General features: G+C 33.2%; 1 protein-coding gene across 1 annotated transcript in view; it reads right to left on the reverse strand.

Annotated features, from left to right (window-relative positions):
* The window catches only part of LOC129962784 (transient receptor potential-gamma protein-like), an 84,709-nt gene that overhangs the window by 50,192 nt on the left and 18,367 nt on the right, over window positions 1-16,150 (reverse strand). Inside the window, exons 4-5 of the mRNA XM_056076779.1 lie at window positions 8,772-8,942; window positions 5,623-5,857 (exon numbers count right to left, since the gene is read on the reverse strand). Of these exons, the coding sequence (XP_055932754.1) occupies window positions 5,623-5,857; window positions 8,772-8,942 (406 nt within the window). The remainder of the gene's footprint in view (window positions 1-5,622; window positions 5,858-8,771; window positions 8,943-16,150) is intronic.

Consider the following 16,150-nt stretch of genomic DNA (forward strand, 5'->3'; position numbering starts at 1 on the left):
TTTTAATTTATTCTCAAGTATGGCATTTCTTACACGAGCACGAAAGAGCGACTTACTAACTTTAGTAGACGAATTAGAACTAACGGCACCACAGGATGCCAAAGTGCGACAGTTAGTTACAATGATAACAGAGTCGAAAGACTATGACGAAGAGTTCGTAAAAAACTTACTTTTAACTATTACTCAGGAGCGCGAAAGGTTAGATGCTGAAAAAGCCGAAGCCGAAAAGGCCAAAGCCGAAGCCGAAAAGGCTAAGGCAGAAGCCGAAAAGAATGAGCGTGAATATACTTTGAAAAAGTTAGAACTTGAGTTAAAAAGTAGAGAAAATACTTTAACTGTATTAGATATGCCTAAGACTGATATATTAAAATTGCTAAAGAATTATGATAATAGCGGAGACATAAGTGTTTACCTTTCGTTATTTGAGAAACAAATAAGTAGGGCTAACATTGCAAAAGAAAACTGGATTTCTTATTTACTCGGGTTATTACCATTGGATATAGTCAATTTAATTGCTCGCGAACCTGATCCATCAGCTAATGACTATGATTACATAAAAAAACTGTTGCTTAAAAGATTTAAATTAACTTCCGAACAACTCAGACAGAAGTTCTTTACTCACAAACGAGATTCTTCTTCTTCATGGCGGGATTTCGGTTTTGAACTGAATAACTTTGAGGAATGGATAAATGGTTTAGAAATAACCGATTTTGAAGATTTAAAGCAGCTAATGGTCGTTGACCAGTTAAAGAGTAAAATACCAAATGACGTACGCGATCATTTTCTCGACGATTTGCCCAAAATAAAGAAAGTAGAAGATTTGGTTAATAAACTAGACGAATATGAAGCTGCACGAAGTCACCTTAAAAAGGAAACAAACAGAAATTGGCGTGTTTCCGAAAACAGAAGTAAATTTGATATCGCGAAAGAAGCTAAAAATTCACCATTGCCGTTCGTTCGTGCTCAAAAGAATTATGCTGATGATAATTACTATAACAAGAGTAATAATAAATGTTTTAATTGCAATGAGACTGGCCATAAATCAACTAATTGCAAGTTTAAAAACAAAGGATTGAAATGTTTCCAATGTGGTAACTTTGGCCACAAAGCCAGTAACTGCCCGCAAAGAGATTTTAAAGTGTCTCTCTCTAATAAAGTATATACTCGTAACTCTCCAAAAACTGTAAATAAGCTTAGTAAAAATGTTGAAATAAATGGTGTAAATTGTGATGCATTAATTGATACTGGAAGTGATATTACTATGATTAATTATGAGTTTAATTTGAAAATTGGTAAACCTAATTTAATGACTGATAATGTGAAATTAGCTGGTATAAGTGGAGATAGCATTACTCCTCTAGGTTTTTTTTATTGTGATATATTAATTGATGAATATGTAATATCAACTAATGTGTATGTGTTAGAAATAATGCCGAACGAAATAATCATTGGCATGGACGTATTAAATAATCTAAGCTTTTCATTTCAAGAAAATCAAATTATCATTCATAAAAAAAGAGCCCAAATAAATTACACCCGGCTGGTGAGAAACGAGGTCAAGGTCGTATCACTACGTTCCTCGGAGCTGAAAAGAGACAGTCAGGCACCTATTTTTGCTGAGACTGGCAATAAAATAAATACACATCCTCTCCCATACTTCATTCATTTAACGGATTCGATAAACTATGATGAAATCGACATGAGTCATGTAAAAAAACCGTTGAGACAGGAAATAAATCGTCTTTTAAATAAGTATTCGCCAAACAAAACAAAAAGTACGGATTTGCAAATGAAAATAATATTGAGCGATGATATTCCGATTAGTCATAACCCTCGAAGGCTGCTTTTTAAAGAACAAAAATTCGTTGAAACTCAGATTGATAAATGGTTACAGGAAGGGATAATAAAACCCAGTAGTTCAAATTTTTCTTCACCTGTGGTTTTGTGTAAGAAGGATGACAGTTATAGGTTATGCATTGATTATCGTAAGCTAAATAAAAAGATGATTAAAGATCGGTACCCTTTACCCCTCATAGAAGATTTGCTCGACAAACTTGAGCAATCAAAAATATTTACTGCTTTGGACTTGAAAAACGGATTTTTTCATGTAGACGTAGAGAAAGATAGCACAAAATTTACGTCTTTTGTAACACATCATGGCCAGTGGGAATTTCTTAAAGTACCGTTTGGACTTTCCAATAGTCCGAGTGTATTTCAGCGTTACATTAATGTGATATTCAGGAATTTGATGCTAGATGGAACTGTACTGATTTATATGGACGACATTATTATACCATCCAAAACCGAGGAAGAAGGGCTAGAAAAATTACAACGTGTTCTACAGGTTGCATCAGAGTACGGTTTGGAGTTTAATTTTAAGAAGTGTCAGTTTTTAAAACCACAAATAGAATTTTTAGGCTATAGAATCCAAAACGGAACTATACAGCCCTCTGTATCTAAAACGGTAGCTGTACAAAAATTTCCACAACCACAAACTTTTAAACAAGTACAAAGCTTTTTAGGCCTTACTAGCTATTTTCGGAAATTCATACCCCACTATTCAAAAATCGCAAAACCGCTTAGTGATCTACTAAGAAAAGACATTGTATTTAAGTTTGAATCTGAACAAAAGGAAGCTTTTCAAAAACTCAAAGATATTTTAACTCAGGAGCCAGTTTTGCATCTCTATCAACAGGGATCAGTTTTAGAACTTCATACAGATGCTAGCAGTCAGGGGTTCGGAGCAGTGCTGCTGCAACAGGGAACCGACAATAAGTTTTATCCTATTCATTATTTTAGTCGAAAAACATCTCCACAACAAGAAAAATATAGTAGCTATGAATTAGAAGTTTTGGCTGTAATCGAAGCGTTAAAAAAATTTAGACATTATTTACTGGGTTCTAAGTTTAAAATTGTGACTGATTGTTCCGCTTTTCAACAAACTATGAGTAAAAGAGATCTTACACCAAAAGTTGCAAGATGGGCTTTACAATTAGAGGAATTTGATTACCAAATTGTTCACAGATCAGAAAAACAAATGGCACACGTAGATTCTCTTAGTCGAAACGCAGTACTTGTTGTTACTCGTTCATATAGTGAAGTGACCACTAAAATAGCCAATGCTCAAAATCCTTAAGAAATTAAAAGCTTTGATAGATAAACAAGAAGACGGTGAACACATTGTGAGAAATGGAGTTTTATACAAATACGATAATGGTAGAGAATTGCTCATAGTCCCAGAAGCATTACAAAGAGAAATTATTCGAGAAATTCACAATAAAGGACATTACGCTGTGGCTAAGACGGAAGAAATTTTAAAGCAAGAATTTTACATACCAAAGTTGAGGTCAAAAATAGAAAGTGTGATTGCCAATTGCGTGGAGTGTATTCTTTGTAATAAGAAACGTGGGAAAGGTGAAGGTTTCCTTAACCCCATCCCAAAAGAAAATTTGCCTTTAAGTACATATCACATAGATTTCATTGGCCCTATGCCTTCTACAAATAAGAACTATCAGCATATTTTTTCAATAGTCGACGCTTTTACAAAATTTGTCTGGTTGTACCCGGTTAAATCGACATCTACTCAGGATGCAATAACTAAACTTAAGCTTCAACAATCTACTTTTGGAAATCCGACGAGAATAATAACAGACAGAGGTTCAGCTTTTACCTCAAAAGAATTTGAAACATACTGTCAGGATGAAAATATTGAACATTTCAAAATTAGCACTGGAATTCCTCGCGGAAATGGGCAAATTGAAGTAATGCATAAAATTTTAATACCCATTCTATCAAAACTCTCAATAACAGACCCTACCAAATGGTATAAACATGTTGCATCAGTGCAAAAAATAATCAATAGTACTGTTTCGAGGAGTACAAAGTTTACCCCGTTTGAGCTTTTAACTGGTGTAAAATTAAAAGATACAACTGATTTACATTTAAAGGAAATATTGGAAGAAGAATACACAAAAGCAATGATGGAAGATCGAAATAATATGAGAGAAGAAGCAAGGGAAAACATTTTGAAGATGCAAGAAGAGAATCGGAAAAGTTTCAACAAACGAAGAAAAGTGGCGCGCATCTACAAACTTGGTGAATTAGTGGCCATACAACGGACGCAGTTTGGAACTGGACTCAAACTAAGACCAAAGTTTCATGGACCATATCGGATTGTTAAGGTTAAACCTAAGGATCGCTATGACGTGGAAAAAGTTGGATGTCATGACGGACCAAATACAACTTCCACAGCAGCCGATTTCATGAAAGCATGGTCTTCAGACTAAAAGAAAAAAAAATGTTTATTGTTTTTTCCAGATACTGTTTTCTTTTTTTTATTCTTTCAGATTTTTCTACTTTAACTTTCGAGGACGAAAGAGACGTCAGGATCGCCGAATGTAGTGACGAGCGCCTGTTGGCGAGCGCCATCTGCTGGTTGTTAGACGGAGTTGACGCTGGTTAGACGGAGAGCAGATCAGACGGATCTGGACGAGAGTAAAGACGTGTCAGATCAAACGGATCTGGACGAAAGTAAAGACGAGACGTATTCGACGAAATCTACTGAATGTTCAATTCTTTTATGTTAATGTATATATATCCTAAATGTCCTAATCGTCCTAAATGTAATTAAATGTGCGTTCTAAAATGGTAGTGATTTCTGAGTCCTACATACATCATACCACTTTCCACTCTAAAAAATTTTCAAAATTATATATACATGTATAAATATATATAAATTTTGCTTAATAGGAAAGAAACATGATTTTTTTTATTTGTATGTCATATGCAAATTTTGTGAAAAAGTATTTTAACGACTGTTTGTTGTATTAAAATTGCTTTATCAAAATGAGATTTTGTAGCAAGGACACAAAACACAAGATTCATGTTTGTTTTAAAAAAAATAGGTGGAATGTTCTAAAACATGCCGGTTTACAAACATTCACAATACCACAGGGGGGCACTCGGAAATGAGGATGAGAAGCTTCCGGTATGGTGGTTGGTTCTCGCTATTCTGGTGGGCACATAAATGGTAGGGATTGACTTCCTGCTATCGATGACGGGACGTGCTTTTCATGGATAGGGTTGTAGCCTGGCCAATTGTGGCCCCTAGAACTCAACCATATTTCACGCCCATGTTGGTGTGGGGGCGATCCGGTGAAACAGGTTTATGTATGAGCCTTAGTGGCGGATAGGAGCAGCTGGTTAAGGTTACAACCCTTCATTTAGAAGGTTGGCATTCTTTATACTGGAATATAACCTTATGTGAGAGTAATGAAAGATCCTCGTACTGCCGCCAATATACTTGAAAATATGAACTTGTGGTTTGTATCATTATACTTCTTGCGGTATTATGCTTTCAAATCCTTTATTTCATTTCAATTTATTTTACTTTTCTATTATTTTAACTTTCTTTCTTTCTTTGAGAAGTGATGGGGAAGGCAGTATTATATCTAATTTATTTTTAGGAAATATGAAAGAAAATATCTCGAGATATTCTAAAGTAACATATCAAAGTCCTATTTAAAAAAGCCAATGATATGATGTCTTGTTTATTATAAATCATTAGAAACTGGTTTCCAAATGCAAATGATGAAGAACTTCATTGTATCTCTTAGAACTCACATAGGAAAGTGACGTATGACGCAGAGTGGCAGATGAATTTGATGAAGGGCTTCCTGAGCGTTCTGCCGGCTGTGGAATGCGGCGCCAGGATGTAAAAGACGGAGTAGACGGGGAAGAACATCCCGATGCGGCAGATCTCCAGGCATTGCAGCACGATGTTTTTGCGACGGAAGCCAGGCACGCCATCGTACCAGATGGACGCCAGAAGCTGCTGGACGTTGGGATGGGCGCAGAACTGGAAAGAAAATAAAATTGCTTAACGTGTGCTTTCTACTCATTATATATGTGAAAAAAAGCAACTAAGTTGGAGTGGCCAGCGTTCCGGATGGGATCTTTAATTATACTTTTTCACACCTTGAAAAAAGAATAACATTGTCTATGAAACTCACATAATATATAATATCTCAGGTTCGAAGGTCCTAAAATCCTGAGCTCCTGACGTTTAAAAAATCTAATAACCTTATGGTTACGGTGCAGAATTCACACTGCACTAGTCCCTAATGTACCATTAGTCCCCATTAAGATGCATCTCATTCCGTGACATTGCTAAATACACATTGTATCCGTCTTAATGTAACATTAGTCCCCATTAAGGTGCAACTAATTCAGTGACATTGCTGAATTCACTGTGTAGTAATCCTAACTGTATTATTAGTCCCTATTAAGGTGCAATTCATTCAGTAACATTTAAACAATGAGAAACTTAACTTATTAATGCATGCCATCGGCCGTCACCTCAGATATGGAGATAAGGAGCTTCTGGTATGATAGTTGACTCTCACCACCCTGATGAGTACAGGAATGGTGTTGAGTTAGCTACTCCCTACTAATGATTTGGGAGCATGATAATGCCGCCTACGGGAGGTGTTGTACCACTGCCGGCGATGGCACTTACAACTCATCCTTAGTTTGCATCTATGATTTTGCGGCGTATGTTTATTCAGATTTATTCATGTAACTTCGGGCGGGTAGGAATTGCTATTAATGATTAATCTATTAATGCCTACAGTCCCTTTTTTAGAATGGCTCGAAAAATGTGCCTCAGTTTTAGATAAATATACATTTCAATTTTACAATTGTACTAATCTTTTCGTATGCTTTTATTTTAATATGTTATTAATAGAAGGTAACCCATAAATAATATGAATGTACTCTAAAATACTTTTGATTTTATGTTCTTCAAGAATTATGATATTTGCGATTCCAAAAAGAAAAAAAGTAAGTTTTTAAAATCATTTACGAATATTTTTACTAATAAGAAAACTGGTACATAATACTATATGCTTGTTGGTTCGTAGGGTAGTGAAGAAAACCGTGTACACAATATTTTTTCACCAAGTGTCATATAAAATAATTAAATGTAAAAAACACTGTAATTGAATATAGTACATTTGGTGATTCATAGTACAGTGAAGAAAATCGGTACACAATGTGGTATGTTAGATGGTTTAGACTGAATATAGTGAAGAAACATTGTGCATAATACTATATAATTGATGGTTCATAGTACAGTGAAGACAAATCTATACACAATATGGTTCACTTGATATTTCATAATGTATTAAACTGTAACGCAATACTGCTGGGTGGTTCAGAGTATTGTGAAGATAACTTTACACATATATTTTATTTATTTCTCTGATTGATCAGGTCCATAGTTCGAAGGAGGAGAAATAAGGTGCGCATACCAAGTTTCATTTAATTTAATCGTTGTATTTTTTATCGTGTTCAAACTTTGAATAAAGTAGGAAGATGCATACACATACAGTTAAGGTTTTCTTGAGTTTGGTTCAAAATTTAATATAGACTACAAATCTAGGTTAAATTCATAGGCTAAATTTTATCCATGTAGCATTTTGTGCCATTGAGTTATAATGTTTATAAGCACACGAAACGACAGTCAGGCATCCCGTAGATAGATTAGGTGTTTTCCCGTTACTTAAGCTACAAACATATGTAATTCAAAAACTGATGTTTCGACTCAATGTGGTTTGAAAAGCAGATATAGATGAAAATGCTGAGAAAAAATGTTTGAAGATGATTGTGTCGGGATGATACGATGATCTCGATCCTATACAGAAGGACTCCTGTTCAAAATCCATCCGCTTTCATTGAAAATTCATCATGTAAGTAGAGTTGCTATACAATAAGTTTGACTTCGTAGGTCGAATTTCCTCTTGTGATTTGATATGGAAGAATGGAGAGAGGTATGACATTAAGGTGTATGTACACACTTAAAACTTCGAAAATCGTTCAAAATATCGAATATTTTTTTATTGCTTAATAATATTCTCTGATTCTTTAGCTTTCAGATGATACCAAGATGTTGTCAATATTCGAAATATTACTCGAGTTATAATTATTTTTCTTGAGGTGCTTTCATTAAAATCTCTAGCTACGGTGTTCTTAAAACTCATTTTATGAAGAATGATATTTTTCCACTATGTGGCTTCATTCAAACAATCATAACTCAACAAGAAATTAACCAAATACAGTTAATTATATATCAAAATAATCTGTATGAAGTAGCAGAGGTTTTGTGCCTCAATCAAAGTTATATTTATAGAAATAAATTTTTGATAGCCGTTTAAAAGTTAAAATTACAGAAAAAATCTCGCTTTTTCTATTCATCGTTCATGAAAAAATCGTTTAAAAAAAACTATACATTTTTATAACTTGCTTGAGGCAGACAACATGAAGACTAATATTAGGCATAATTTCCAACTAGAATTGTGTGTCTGTACAAATTAGAATTTAAGATATCTATTTCAAAAAATAGGCTAATTAGCTCATTAAATATTATTTAATTAATTAATAATTAGTGTAATGTGGTTTTTTCTCGCAGAAAGGAGTTTAAACGTATATTAACAACCTACTGCGAAAAAACTGGATTTTTAAAGTTAAAATTAAAAAAAAAAATCTTCAAGTGTGTACGTACACCTCAAGTTCGAGGTCCATCCTTAAACATGAATTGTATTTCTTAATTACAGGAAGTTAATGCAATTAAACTAAACTAAACAAACATTGTTTATTTGAATAGTATGTATATGAGAAAAGGAAAAGTTCGCGATGCAAATGCGTTTGGGACTGTTAGAAGATATTGTACCTTATTTCACACATCATCAAAGAAAAATAGAAGAATTTCATACCTTCTTCTGCTTGTGCTTGATGGCCAGCTTGAGCCTGCTGAGCAGCATCCTGTCGCCCGGCTCGAAGACGGGGCCCGACGGGTCGTAGTTCAGAAGTACCTCCAACTCGTAGGAGCTCCTCGTGTGGTCCAAGAGCGCAGTCGCGAACTCTTGGCATTGCTTTCGAAGCTCCTGGAAAAGAAAAAAGTATTTTAAACATTTCTTCAAGCCACATTTTCGTTAATATGTAGCACACAAAGGTGGAAAATGGTTGATAATGTCTTATATACCATTTGTACTAAATTCTCTAGACTCATACGGTTTATGTCATCATTGCTGTTTTTTTGCCAGTTATTTTTCTAAATGTATTTTTTTTTATAAATTTCTATCGTTATCTTCATGATATTTATCTTACAATTTTTAGTAACATCTCCTTCGGAGAACTAACTGTGAACAAAAATGTATAGATTGATGTGAATTTAATGTCTGGCCAAAACGATTCGATTGAACACGCAAATAGATATATAGTTTGGTTTGAATTCGCAAATAAATGTGTATTTGGTCTGATTTATAAATTTCAGACAGGCATTATATGAAAACCTTTTGAGTTCTGTCTAGGTTAATAATAATTTTTTTTTATATGACTGCTATAGTGGAAAAATATCACTCACGAAAATGTTTCTTTTACACCATCGATGTACATGCAAAGTTTCACTTTTCCCTTTTCTTTTTCAAAATGTGCATATATATGCGTATTTCAAAATTTAGGGCGGTTAATCACAAACTTAAATTGAAACATATCTTAAATCTCGAATAAAATATATCGAAATCTGAATATTTAATGTATCACAAAGTAGTAATGAAAAAAAAAAACTTACATGCTGTTGTGTGTGCGATATTTCAGTGACGAGTAACTTCTTGAAATGCTGAACAATTTCTATTGAATGTCATTCTAATAGTAATATAGTTACAAAAAAAACTCTAAAATCGTTTTCATATTTCCAGCATCCTTCAAGAAAATGGATTTATAGAAAAGTTTAGTGATTGCAGATTACATGCCTCTAAATTTTCAGGGAGTGGACGAGGATTTTAAAAATTGATATAGAAATTGACATTTTGATGTATTTAATTTTCAAGTTAAAATCCTGCTGGCATACGAACATTCAACTGTGAGCTTATCACTCGAAACCCGACTGTGTAGAGTATAGAATACTTTTTCTACAGCATTAGTAGACTCCATGGACAACTAGGTCACGATCATTGTCTCGGGATTTACAATTGGGCCCCACTTCAGGTAGAATCAAATCTTTCTTTCCTCAGAACTGTAATTTAGACAGACAAACATCGTTTTAATCGAGATGGAAATATTAGTCATAAAAATAATTACTTTTCAAACGAAAGATAAACAAGCAATTCTTTGCACCATATGATCATTATTAGCAACAATTTCCTTTAAATATGTAGTATGGAATTTTCAGAAATTTTTTGGTTGGTCCTATTTTGTGACACAGTATGATGATTAGTAATCTATCTATTCAGTTAGTTTTCATTGGCATTATGTTTGGATTAACTGGCTTTTGAAATACTTTTATAGATATAGTTCCAGCCAGATTGGATTCCTCCTTTAGCTTAAAGATGATGGATGGATAATAAAGTGCTCGATATGTAGATTGGCTTTCAGCTTTCCTCTTATAACACTTGACTTCAATGTCCGTCAATTTTTATTTACGGGGCAGCTTACATTCTGCTTTATATAATACATTTCTTGTAGATGCAGCAAATTTTGCCAACGAATTCAAGAAGTTCTGTTCTGAGGTCGCTAGCAATGAACCACATTACTTATATGTGAGTAGTACTAGAAGAATGCAACTTTGTATAGGTTTTGAAGTGCAATTTTGAAAAAAATTAAAAAAAATAATCAATTAGCATATTATTTGACCACTTTACAAAATTTAATAAAATATTATAAACGCATCAGCATGTGTTGTTGTTGTTGTCGTGTCTATGCATACAGTACTAGTACAAAAGATTAGAGTCTTCCAATAGTCTTGGTGACAAGATCTGCAAGTTCTGGAGCCCGATGGCTATGGAGGATTTCGATTGGGGGGTGCTCCAAGTTGAAAGAGGGGACCGATAATGGCCTGGCAGTCAAAAACATGATCTGGAGTGAGTTGCGAATGGGGACAGTACTTGCAGATGGGATAGGATTTTATATTGGTTCGTGAGATCTTCATGCTTTTGAAATGTCCAGTACGTAGCCTAGCTATTGTAGAGGAAGCATCATCATGTAAAAGCATTATAATCTCACCTTTTTAGAAACTTTTTGTGAAAAAGCCAATAAATGCACACTGAAACATCAGTTTGAGGTAAAGAAAAGAGGCCCAGGTCAGTAAATGTGTTATTTAATAACCCGGGAAATTTTACAGACAGAAAAATGGCAATTTGCGTGTTTGTAGATGAGTGCAAGAATTTTTTTTTCTCGTTGACATTTACGCGGCAGGCGCGGTGAATATATTTATTTTTTGTTACTTTATGCTCTACATACATGCATGTCATTTTAGACGAAAGGACATCATTGTTCCAAAGGCACCATTGTGTGTATGTAACGCTCACTGTCAACATTACTTTTTAATGGAATGCTCTTGTTTTTAACTTCAATCGTTTGTATTTTTTTAAAGACATCATCATTAAATCTGCAAGACCTGGTGGTGAAAATATCACCAAAAATATTTTAAACTTTTTAAGGACAGTTGAATTTTATACTTTATTTAGCATTTTGAAACTTCTGTTTTTGTTTAACTTTTTTATAAGAATACATTTATTCATCTTTGTAATCATGTCGGCGGGGGGGGGGGTAACCAATCCCACACCATTTCTATAAATACCATGACAGCGAAAATGAACCACTATGCTGGAAGCATCTGATCTACCTTTTTGAGGTTTCCTCTCAGTGGAGATTTCCGAGTGTGGTAGTCAGTTAAGTAATGAAAGTCTGGTAACAAATTGTATTCATAGTATAGGGAAACCATTTCGAGTTAGCAGTAGGATACAAAGAAACACTTCAATGATAGCCTATCTAAAACTGTAAGATGAATGTCAAAGCATCTGAAAATAGACATTTTCAGGTCCATCAAAACCCTTAGAATAAAAAGCCTAACTTGCAATGTCCATCGCTGATGCATATCCATTCATGAAAAGTTACCAGAAGAAATCAAGTGGCTTTTTTCTGTCAAATGTACGATGAGCATTAATGCTCATTATACCTCATTGTACGTAATGCTCATTGAACCTCTTAGAAAAAAACGTCAAGAAGGGTGATAGGAAATAGTTGGGGGTGTTGACTAATTTTGAGGTTGTAGTACAAGGTCTAAAATAAAAGGATAAATAATAAAATTCAGGCGTGACATTTGCAAATTATATGTTTTTAAGGGGAAGAAATCCTTTGGTAATTGCGTGGTGATATGCAAGTTTTAATTTCTTTGTGAACGATGAATATTTGCTGCCGATGATTGGTTAAGATGGTTCTAGTTTTGGTAGAGGGAATTCCTAGACAGCTAAATGATGTTTTTATCTTCAGTTTTCAGCTATATATTATAGGATTTTAGTTCCACTAAACTTCGCGTTATTTGGCAACACTTCGCATAATTCTGATGTCATGAACTCTTCATTTTTCCTCGACTCCCGCCCAAAGGAGAATTAGCAATGTGAGATGATTGCTCTTGATGAACATGATATCATTGTAATGGCTGCTGGTTTAATTTGTTGATGTAAAATGCAGTCATTCATATTGATTCTATTTCTGTTCAGTTTAATTGTTTGCTCTCATTCTAAATGTTCAACGTACGGCCATTAACCTTTTAAAAGGCCATTTTTTTCTATTCATGGTGTGTTAAAATATTTTTAGGATTAAAATTGGCTTAAGAAAAGTGATTAACTAAGATTATAAGATACAATTCATTTAATTAATTAATTCTGTTAATTAATAATTAATTAACAAATCAAGATACAACATTTTGCGTGAGATAAGGAACAAGCATCTAACTTTCTACCTTACTGAAAAATTTGTCAGAACTTATGCCAACTTACATAGCTTCCCATAGAGATTGATGAATTTGGTTGGAAGCATTCTTCTCATACCCTAGAAAGGGTTAACATTTAAATAATGTTTTTATAAGATTAAAATCTTTGTAATGTTTTTATAAGATTAAAATCTTTGTAATGTTTTTATAAGATTAAAATCTTTGTAATGTTTTTATAAGATTAAAATCTTTGTAATGTTTTTATAAGATTAAAATCTTTGTAATGTTTTTATAAGATTAAAATCTTTATAAGATTAAAATCTTTAAAATAACCTATAAGTATGACATTGATTTTTATATGACAGTATTAAATTCAGCAAAACATAAATCTGACATTTTCTCAATATGACAATATTAAATTCAGTAACCCACAAGTCTGACATTTTCTCAGGATGATAATATTAAATTCAGTAAGTGTGACATTTTTTCAGTAGGATAATATTACATTCAGAATATAGAATTTGATTCTGAAGAGTTCATATGGGAAATTTGTTCATATGGGATTTTACTGCTTTACCCTGGAAATAGGCAACTTTGCTGCTTTGCCAGGGAACGTTTCAAAATGGAACAAAGTACTTACTTAAACAACATGAAATTGTTTTTCAGTGAGACATATGAGTATCTTCCAGTGTGGGAGTTGAGTTAAGGGATTAAGTTACAATTCCATTAACCCAATTTTCTAATGTCTAATTGAGACGGCTCTTGGTTAGATTGAAATACAGAATTTTGATACCACTAAAAAGGTAATAATAATTACGAAATAGGAAAATTATGAATTTTGGCTGCTTAAATTGTTCATTTAAAATCGTCAATAGATTTTATGTTTAGTTATATCTTTCTTGTTTTCTTCTTCTGTTTTTGACTAAATACAAAAAAAGCTGATTCGTTGTATTGACATAGAACGAAACGAATTGACATAGAACGAATCCAAAATATTGTAAAACAAAATCTCTTTGATATTTAGATATCTTTCTTTAAAGGAATACATCGAGGCTATAGCAAATAGTTGTTTGAAATGATAAGTTTGTTTATTCATGTTAAAAATAAATGAGTTTGTTCCGGTACAACCTACAGTTTCACAGCAAAGTTGTAACAAACCCTGTTGTAGTCCGTCAATGCAAAGTTCACTTTTAACATTTGGATGTCATAAAAAAAAAGAATATCGATTTCAATTTAAGAAGGAATAGTATTATGCATTCAAAGGACATGCACGGTTGCAGTGGGATCAAACTTGTAGTAAATCGAAGAAGGATAATCGGTAATCCAAGTTGTATTACTTTTCTATTAACTGCAGCTGAGCAACGGTATTGATTCCAACCCCCCCCCCCCGTCTCCCCAAATCCTCTTCAAAACATGACTGTAGAGAAAGGAATGTTTGTTTTTCTTTCCTCCTTTAGAACAAATACAAAACTGTCGATGCGTAAATACATTCTATCGAATCCTCACTTCTCCCAAGAGGAAAAAAAAGTTTAGAAAAAAAGAGTCTTAATATTTTATCGCATAAATGCACTTTCCGTTTCGGGCACCTAATCCCCTCCACTGCGTTTTATTCGGTTACAGTTATGCACAGTTAGTAAAAAAAAAAATGCATCTATTGGAAGTTAAATCCTTCTCTGGAGTGAAATTCTGATTCAGAGGATTTATTTTTGGTAACTTCTCGTGACTTTACTCTTAAAATGAGCGATTTGGTAAATCTGTTTTTAGATGCAAAATTCCTGAGCATCGAATAAAAGTTTTACTGTATTCGTCCAATTAATCTTCTGATCTGTATTCTTCCGTTTTAATGGGAATTAATTAATTCCGAATTCTCATGTTAATCGCATTCTAACGACTTGAAATCGACGTGGAATTTATATGATCTGACTAGAAATTTCTTTTTCGCGTTTGCTGGCATGTTCATTTCTTCTTTTAATTAAAGATAGGCGGATAGATCGAAAGGTCTTAGTTGTTGCCAATCGGGTTTTTCTTTTAATTAAAGTCAGATCAAGTATGATACATTCCCTGAGATGGATGTTGTTCTCCGCTGCTGTGGGCTTAAGTGCATACTTTCCTTTTAATTATATATCAGATGAGTCAAGTTATCTACGTTATCTAATAAGTGAAATAATTACCAGGCAAAATACTTTATATGTAAATAATAATCTCTGCGTTCTAGAATGCTAATTTTACATCGATAAAAAAAATGGTTAACTCAGATATTTGGAAAAATTACACTAATCATATATCAGATCAATGATTGTTTTTTTGTCTATGACACCAAATTGCGAAATGGTTTCGGCTCAGATATGGAATGGTAAATTCTAAAGTATAGTAAACAGTGTTTTGTCAGAAAGAAGTTGAAAAGGATTCATTATAGTTAATTAATAGTTACTAATATTTAACTCGATAAAAGTTATCAGGCAAAACACTTTACACACAAATAGGTAATATTTTTGTCCTGGAATGATAATGCTGCGTCAACAAGAAATAATGGTTAACTCACACTTTTTAGAAAAAATCCCTAATCATATATCAGAACAATTATGGCTTTTTGTCTATAACACCAAACAGAACAAGTTTCGACCATGATATGGAATGGTAAATTCTGAAGATATATAGTAAATAGAGTTCTGTCTGAAAGAAATACAACATAATTATTATAGTTAATTAATAGCTACTAATATTTAACCGGATAAAAGTTACCAGGCAAAATACTTTACATGCAAATAGGTAATCTTTTTGTCATGGGATGATAATGCTGCGTCAACTAGAAATAATGGTTAACACACACGTTTTAGAAAAATTCACTAATCATATAACAGATCAATTATGGCTTTTTGTCTATGACACCAAACAGAGAACAGGTTTCGACCATGATATGGAATGATAAATTCTGAAGATATATAGTAAATAGAGTTCTGTCTGAAAGAAATACAACCTAATTATTATAGTTAATTAATAGTTACTAATATTTAACTGGATAAAAGTTACCAGACAAAATACTTTACATGCAAATAGGTAATCTTTTTGTCATGGGATGATAATGCTGCGTCAACTAGAAATAATGGTTAACACACACTTTTTAGAAAAATTCACTAATCATATAACAGATCAATTATGGCTTTTTGTCTATGACACCAAACAGAGAACAGGTTTCGACTATGATATGGAATGATAAATTCTGAAGATATATAGTAAATAGAGTTCTGTCTGAAAGAAATACAACCTAATTATTATAGTTAATTAATAGTTACTAATATTTAACTGGATAAAAGTTACCAGACAAAATACTTTACATGCAAATAGGTAATCTTTTTGTCATGGGATGATAATGCTGCGTCA

Source organism: Argiope bruennichi, chromosome 3 (assembly GCF_947563725.1).
Source record: "Argiope bruennichi chromosome 3, qqArgBrue1.1, whole genome shotgun sequence".
NCBI lineage: Eukaryota > Metazoa > Arthropoda > Arachnida > Araneae > Araneidae > Argiope > Argiope bruennichi.